This window comes from Corythoichthys intestinalis, chromosome 18, assembly GCF_030265065.1.
Source record: "Corythoichthys intestinalis isolate RoL2023-P3 chromosome 18, ASM3026506v1, whole genome shotgun sequence".
Taxonomy (NCBI): domain Eukaryota; kingdom Metazoa; phylum Chordata; class Actinopteri; order Syngnathiformes; family Syngnathidae; genus Corythoichthys; species Corythoichthys intestinalis.
In genome coordinates, this window is record NC_080412.1 from 26198984 (window position 1) to 26206678 (window position 7695).

General features: G+C 45.0%; 1 protein-coding gene across 1 annotated transcript; it reads left to right on the forward strand.

Moving 5' to 3' along the window:
- The first annotated feature begins 425 nt into the window (after positions 1 to 425).
- Positions 426 to 7437, forward strand: LOC130906871 (uncharacterized). Its single transcript, XM_057821545.1, has 3 exons — positions 426 to 690; positions 919 to 7129; positions 7358 to 7437. The coding sequence occupies exon 2, from the start codon at positions 1085 to 1087 to the stop codon at positions 6779 to 6781; it is 5697 nt and encodes a 1898-aa protein (XP_057677528.1). The 5' UTR covers positions 426 to 690; positions 919 to 1084; the 3' UTR covers positions 6782 to 7129; positions 7358 to 7437.
- Positions 7438 to 7695: the final 258 nt, after the last annotated feature.

Consider the following 7695-nt stretch of genomic DNA (forward strand, 5'->3'; position numbering starts at 1 on the left):
GACAGAAATTTCGAAAAATAAATATAATTACTTACCTTCTTTTTATGACTGGGTAGAAACAAAAGCGGCCGCGCGACGTCTGTAAACGGGGGTCTCCAGGGTAAAACGGACAAATTAAAAATAGTTTGGAGGCTTAATGCGCAATGAAACTACTATGGCAGCATACAGTATAGACATATTGTTCTATCAAACACAACAGTTCTTTTGGCTTAAAATATAGCAGTTTATTTTAAAGAGGGGTGCAAGAGCAGAAACTGCTTTTTCAGCCTTGTCTGTTTTCCGCCATATATATGTACGTATGCTTCCATCCACCAAGTAACTTGAACTTGCAGCCATTTTTTCCCTGTTTTTCTAATGTATAAAAAAATAGACTAAAACAACAATAATAATGATGATACATAATCAGTCTGTTATGTCCTCTGGTCTTATGTTGACTACTTTTTGGGTTTAATTTCTTTCTAAGATTGTACATTGTTCATCCGTCCACAGGATGTCGCTATTCTAACTCAGAATCTTAAGTTTTTCTTTGGTATTGCTGTTTGCGCTCGGCTTCCCCTAGTGGCGACTTGCTGTAAGCAGCAGGCAGAAAGAACTTTTTATTTCAGTTGGAAAAGAGGCCTTGAGGTGTTAAGACGTTACACACCTCCTCTGCACCATACATCGTTGGGAACCCTTGACAAAACAAAATCTGTAAGTTTGTACGTTTTAACAGTGGGTTGGATGTAATTTTGGTGTGTCTATTCTGTTATTTTGTTGTTATTTATGTGGCGCGAACCCACACGTTTTTGTGCTAAGCTAAAGTAGCCACTTCATTTCATTTGCTCATAATGGAGCCAGTTTTCTGTTATTTACATAAACATGTTATTGTATAGAACCTTTTATTTTGTGTATAACATTTGTGTTTTATGTATGTTTCAGTTTTACCACACACACGCACACACGTTGACACAAAGAAATAAATGAGAGGAAGGAGTTCGGGCCTCCAAGTTTCTTTGTCGGTTTAGCTCGCTGCCAAAGTCGAGTAGCCATACGCTCGGCTGAGGGCAGAAGAGTAAAAAGATTTTCAACACATCAAGCACCCAAGATGTCTCAGCAAGAAGTTTCACCACCTATCAGCCAAGTGGTCACCAGGTCGGAGGCCAGTCATTCTCATTCTTCACGCCGGTCCAGAACGAGTCAAGCTGCTGCACAAGCACGAGCAGACGCCGAAGCTGCCTACGCCAGAGCACGGTACGCCAAACGCCAAATCGACATGGAGGTCGAGAAGGCACGCATCGAGGCAACACTACACGCTCTGAAGACGGAAGGTGAAGCAGAAGCAGCGCTCGCCGCAGCTAAAGTTTGGGAGGCGACTTTCGAAGAAGAGGAGCGCGCCAAAGTCGACCTCAGCGAGCAAGGGGTATTTTCCAAGACACCCCCCTCCATCAGGCGTGCACAAGAGTATGTGCATGCTCACTTTGACGACCAGCGTGTCCAAGCAGATGGCACACAAACGCCAAACAATGAGCACCTGGTTAGGCACAATGACTCTCAACAACCAGAAAATAGCCCAAAATCAGCTGGTGCTTTTCCACATGTGCGTCACATCGACATCGCTGACGAAGAGCATCTCCAATCTCATCGTGCGAGAACGGACATCTCACACCAGCCTACACCTTCAGCAACCCCACAAAGTGAACTGTCCAATTTAGCAGCCTATCTAGCACGGCGTGATCTGCTGACATCGGGGTTCAAGGTTTTCGACAACCGGCCAGAGTCCTACCTGTCCTGGAAGTCCATGTTCTGCAACGCGACGGAAGGCCTCAATCTCAAGCCCAGCGAAGAGCTCGACCTTCTCACCAAGTGGCTCGGCGGGGAGTCTCTTCAACACGCTCAGAGGATCAGGGCGGTCCACGTGAGTAATCCACAGGCAGGTCTCCAACGTCTGTGGCAGCGGCTAGACAAGACTTATGGCTCTCCAGAGGTAATTGAATCCTCACTCTTCCAACGGTTGCAGACTTTTCCAAGAATCTCCAACAAAGACACTCACTTACTGCAGGAGCTTGCTGATCTTCTGTTAGAGCTATCGTATGCCAAAAGTGAAAGTTATTTGCCGGGTCTTAGCTTTCTCGACACACCAAGGGGCATAAACCCGATAGTTGAAAAACTCCCATATGGACTCCAGGAGTCATGGGTTACACAAGGTACCAAATACAAAAGAGAAAACGGTGCAGTCTATCCACCTTTTTCGTATTTTGTGCGGTTCGTAAATGACTACGCTGAAATGAGAACAGACCCTAGCTTTATGTTACAGTGTTCAAACGTAATAAATCCAAGGGTTGATAAGACATCAGTAAGACGAGACAAATACAGAGTTCCATTGGCGGTGAATAAAATAGAGATCAGTCCGGCTAAATTGACAGCACTCGATCCAGACAAACAATGTCCTATCCACCAAAAACCACATTCACTCGTCAAATGCAGGGGGTTTAGAATGAAAACACTAGACGAAAGAAAGAACATTCTCAAAGAGCACGCCATTTGTTTTAAATGTTGTGCGTCCACAAATCACAGGGCTCGAGACTGTAAAGCTATTATCCAATGCTCAGAATGTGATAGCGATGCTCATGTGTCTGCCATGCATGTCGGTCCACCTCCATGGACACCTCAAGACTTTAATCCCCCAACCCAGAGTCACGGCGGGGAGTCTGAGGGCCCAAATCCTGTGAACACAGCCAGTTGCACAGAAGTATGTGGGCAAGGCGTAAAAGGAAAATCATGCTCAAAGATCTGTTTAGTTAATGTATATCGCCGAACTTCTCCAGAAAAGAAAAAGAGGGTATATGCCATGTTGGATGATCAGAGCAATTCATCCTTAGCCAGATCTGCGTTTTTTGACATGTTTAATGTGCAAGGTACCATATTCCCATACACCATGAGAACATGTGCAGGTTTATCAGAGACACGAGGTCGCAAAGCTGATGGCTTTATTGTAGAAGATGTAGATGGTAAGGTCTCCATGATGCTGCCTACAATAACAGAATGTGATCAGATTCCAGATAATAGAGACGAAATTCCCAGCCCTGAGGTAGCAGCAGCTCACCCTCATTTGCGATCAATCGCTTCACAGATTCCTCCTCTCGACCCATCGGCAGACATTCTTCTGCTCCTGGGAAGGGACATCATTCAGGCTCATAAAGTTCGTGGTCAGGTAAATGGGCCAAACAATGCACCTCATGCCCAGCGTCTCGATTTAGGATGGGTTGTCATAGGTGATGTCTGTCTCTCTGGAGCTCATAAACCCACATTGAACTCATTTAAGACGAACGTTCTAAACAGTGGACGTCCCACGTTCCTCAGTCCTTGCGAAAACACAATCGTTATCAAAGAGAAATACACCAAAAACGATCCACTAAACACACAAGCGGAACTAGGACAACATATTTTCCAACAAACAACAAATGACGACAAAGTTGCACTTTCGGCAGAAGATGCGTTGTTCCTAGACATTATGCACAACAACTTTGCTAAAGATGAGGCGAATAACTGGGTAGCTCCACTTCCATTCCGCTCACCTAGGCGGCGCCTACCTGACAATCGGCAGCAGGCCTACAATCGTTTAATGTCGCTCCGCAAAACGCTGAGAAGAAAACCTGAAATGAGAGCGCATTACGCTGAGTTTATGGAGAAAATATTCAGCAAGGGCCATGCCGAACCAGCGCCCGCACTGGCGCCAGATCAAGAGTGCTGGTATCTCCCTAGTTTTGGCGTTTACCACCCGCAAAAGCCAGAAAAAATTAGGGTAGTCTTTGATTCGAGTGCTCAACTTGACAATGTTTCTCTCAATGACGTGCTCCTCAAGGGACCAGATCTTAACAACACTCTCGTAGGAGTTCTGATGCGGTTTAGGTCCGACCCATACGCCGTTATGGCAGATGTGGAGCATATGTTTCACAACTTTATAGTACGAGAAGACCACCGTAACTACCTTCGTTTCTTGTGGTTCCAAAATCATGACCTTGATGGAAAAGTGCAAGAATTTAGGATGACTGTCCATGTGTTTGGTAATTGTCCTTCCCCATCAGTCGCCATCTTTGGACTGAAAAGAACAGCCATAGAAGGAGAAATGGAATTTGGCAGTGACGCAAAAGAATTCATTGAACGGCACTTCTATGTAGATGATGGGCTAAAATCATTCTCTTCCATAGAGCAGGCCATTGATGTTCTTAGTAGGGCACAGAAGATGCTGGCTCAGTGTAACATACGCCTGCACAAAATCTCATCCAATTGTCCTCTCATAACAGGAGCCTTTCCAACCGAAGATCGTGCTGTAGGCATGCAAGGTCTTGACATTGGGCAGACTACCCCACCAATGCAGCGCAGTTTGGGCTTAGGATGGGAGCTGTTGACTGACCAATTCAAGTTCCAAGTAAGAGTAAATGAAAGGCCGTTCACAAAAAGGGGAGTTCTGTCAGTTATCAACAGTGTGTTCGACCCACTTGGTTTTGCTATTCCAGTAATCGTAGGGGGTAGAACCATACTCAGAGACATTTCCACAAATGTTTCAGAGTGGGACACTGAACTGCCAAAAGACAAATTAGAACAGTGGCAAAAGTGGAAAAGTTCCCTCGGACACCTACAACATCTTGAAATTCCCAGAATGTACACTTCAATACCGCTGTCTGCAGCCCAAAGAATAGAGATTGACGTTTTTTGTGATGCTTCCACAAAAGCCGTAGGTGCGGTAGCATACCTCAAACTCACAAATGAGGACGGACACAGCGAAGTGGGATTCCTCCTCGGCAAAGCACGTTTAGCTCCTAAACCAGACATCACCATACCCCGACTTGAACTCTGTGCAGCAGTCCTGGCCGTGGAAGTAGCAGAGTTGGTTCTAGAGGAGCTGGATGTCACAGTCGATCAGGTGAATCTTTACACAGACTCAAAGGTAGTGCTTGGGTACATCTCAAACACCAAGAGACGCTTTCACGTTTATGTGCACAACAGAGTCGAACGCATCAGGCGCTTTGCACAAACTCACCAGTGGCATTACGTGCCCACACACTTAAATCCGGCAGACCATGCCACACGAGCGTTGCCCGCTGAGCAGCTCTCCAGCTCCACCTGGCTCAGAGGCCCAGCTTTCCTCTCCAGGTTGGACCAAAGTCAAGTTCGAAGTCAAACCTTCGATCTCATAGACCCAGAGACTGACTGTGAGTTGCGTCCTGAGGTAACAACTTGCACTACCACCCTATCAAAAGGCCAGTTTAATAGTGCCAGATTTGAAAGGTTTTCAAGTTGGAAGGTGCTGCAAAAGGCTATTGCCAAACTCCAACATATAGCTCAATCATTCAAGAACAACTCTGAGGTTTCCTGTCGTGGCTGGCACAACTGCAACAAACATTTAACTGAAAAGTCACTGCAACTAGCCAAGACCACGATCATTCGCACCGTTCAAAGAGAGGTCTTCGCAGAAGATATTGGATGCATTGAAAAAGGCACAGCTCTAAAAAACTCAAGTCCACTCAGCAAACTGAATCCATTTGTTGACACGCAAGGGCTCCTTAAAGTTGGAGGCCGACTAAAGAAAGCACAGTTGTCTGCAGAAGAAACCAATCCCATACTCGTCCCTGGAAAGCATCATCTTGCTCAGCTCATAATAAGACACTTTCACGAAAAATTATGTCACCAGGGAAGGCATTTCACGGAGGGAGCAGTCAGAGCAGGGGGCTTTTGGATTGTGGGAGGAAAAAGAGCAGTAAGCAGTGTGATTTTCAAGTGCATCCCATGCCGCAAATTAAGGGGCAGGCAACCTGAACAGATAATGGCTGAACTTCCTGAGGACAGGCTGTCCACGGACCCTCCTTTCACAAATGTAGGCCTTGATGTGTTCGGTCCCTGGTCCGTTACAGTGAGAAAAACGCGTGGTGCTAATGCAGATGCTAAAAGATGGGCAGTCATATTCACCTGCATGAGTACACGTGCAATTCATATTGAAGTGATTGAGTCAATGGACACATCGTCGTTCATTAATGCACTGCGTCGTTTCTTTGCCATCCGAGGTGGTGCCAAACTCTTGAGATCTGATTGTGGGACAAATTTTGTGAGTGCCTGCAAAGAGCTCCAAATAGACAAACTAGGCTGTCACAATGACAAAATAGGCACATTCTTGAAAGACAGTGCGTGCAAATGGCAGTTTAATCCTCCACATGCATCCCATATGGCTGGTTCCTGGGAACGCATGATCGGCGTCACCCGAAAAATCCTCAATGCAATGCTCCTTGAACATCCATATGGGAAGCTCACACATGAAGTACTCGTAACATTGTTAGCTGAAGTTACCGCAATTGTAAATGCCCGTCCGCTAACAGCCGTTTCTACAGATCCCGAAAACCCAGTCATTCTTACTCCTGCGATGCTACTCACGCAAAAGGTTGGCACACCACCGATTCCACCAGGGCAGTTTCAGACCAGTGACCTATTCAAAGCCCAATGGAAGCGCGTGCAGTACTTAGCTAATGTTTTCTGGAGTCGTTGGCAGAAAGAATACATCGCAGGCTTGCAGGTTCGTCGCAAGTGGAAAATAAAAAAGCCGAACCTTCAAATGGGCGACGTTGTTTTAATGAGGGAGTCTCTGGAACATAGGAATAATTGGCCACTCGGACTGATCACAAAATCTTTCCCAAGTGAGGACGGTAATGTCAGAAAAGTTGAGGTTAAGATTTGCCGAAACGGCGAGAATAGGTTTTACATTCGCCCAATTCGTGAAGTTGTGCTTTTGCTGTCTAAGGGTAGCATGTAAAACGAGTTGTTGTTGTGTATCGTTCATTAGTTAAGAGCTGACATCTTGCAGATGTCAGGCGGGGAGTGTTATGTCCTCTGGTCTTATGTTGACTACTTTTTGGGTTTAATTTCTTTCTAAGATTGTACATTGTTCATCCGTCCACAGGATGTCGCTATTCTAACTCAGAATCTTAAGTTTTTCTTTGGTATTGCTGTTTGCGCTCGGCTTCCCCTAGTGGCGACTTGCTGTAAGCAGCAGGCAGAAAGAACTTTTTATTTCAGTTGGAAAAGAGGCCTTGAGGTGTTAAGACGTTACACACCTCCTCTGCACCATACATCGTTGGGAACCCTTGACAAAACAAAATCTGTAAGTTTGTACGTTTTAACAGTGGGTTGGATGTAATTTTGGTGTGTCTATTCTGTTATTTTGTTGTTATTTATGTGGCGCGAACCCACACGTTTTTGTGCTAAGCTAAAGTAGCCACTTCATTTCATTTGCTCATAATGGAGCCAGTTTTCTGTTATTTACATAAACATGTTATTGTATAGAACCTTTTATTTTGTGTATAACATTTGTGTTTTATGTATGTTTCAGTTTTACCACACACACGCACACACGTTGACACAAAGAAATAAATGAGAGGAAGGAGTTCGGGCCTCCAAGTTTCTTTGTCGGTTTAGCTCGCTGCCAAAGTCGAGTAGCCATACGCTCGGCTGAGGGCAGAAGACAGTCTTTGTTAGCTGTTTGTGGAGTTTTGTTATTTTTACGCTATGTTCACTTACATCCTGTGCATCTCCTGGGGCCTAAGCCCCACCTGTTCCTAAATCATAGTGGCGCCCCTGGTATAAAATAATAAATAATAATAAACATAATCTAAAAAAAAAAAAAAAAAAAAAAACTTCAGTGTAATCAGTCTATATTTCTGTTTTTCT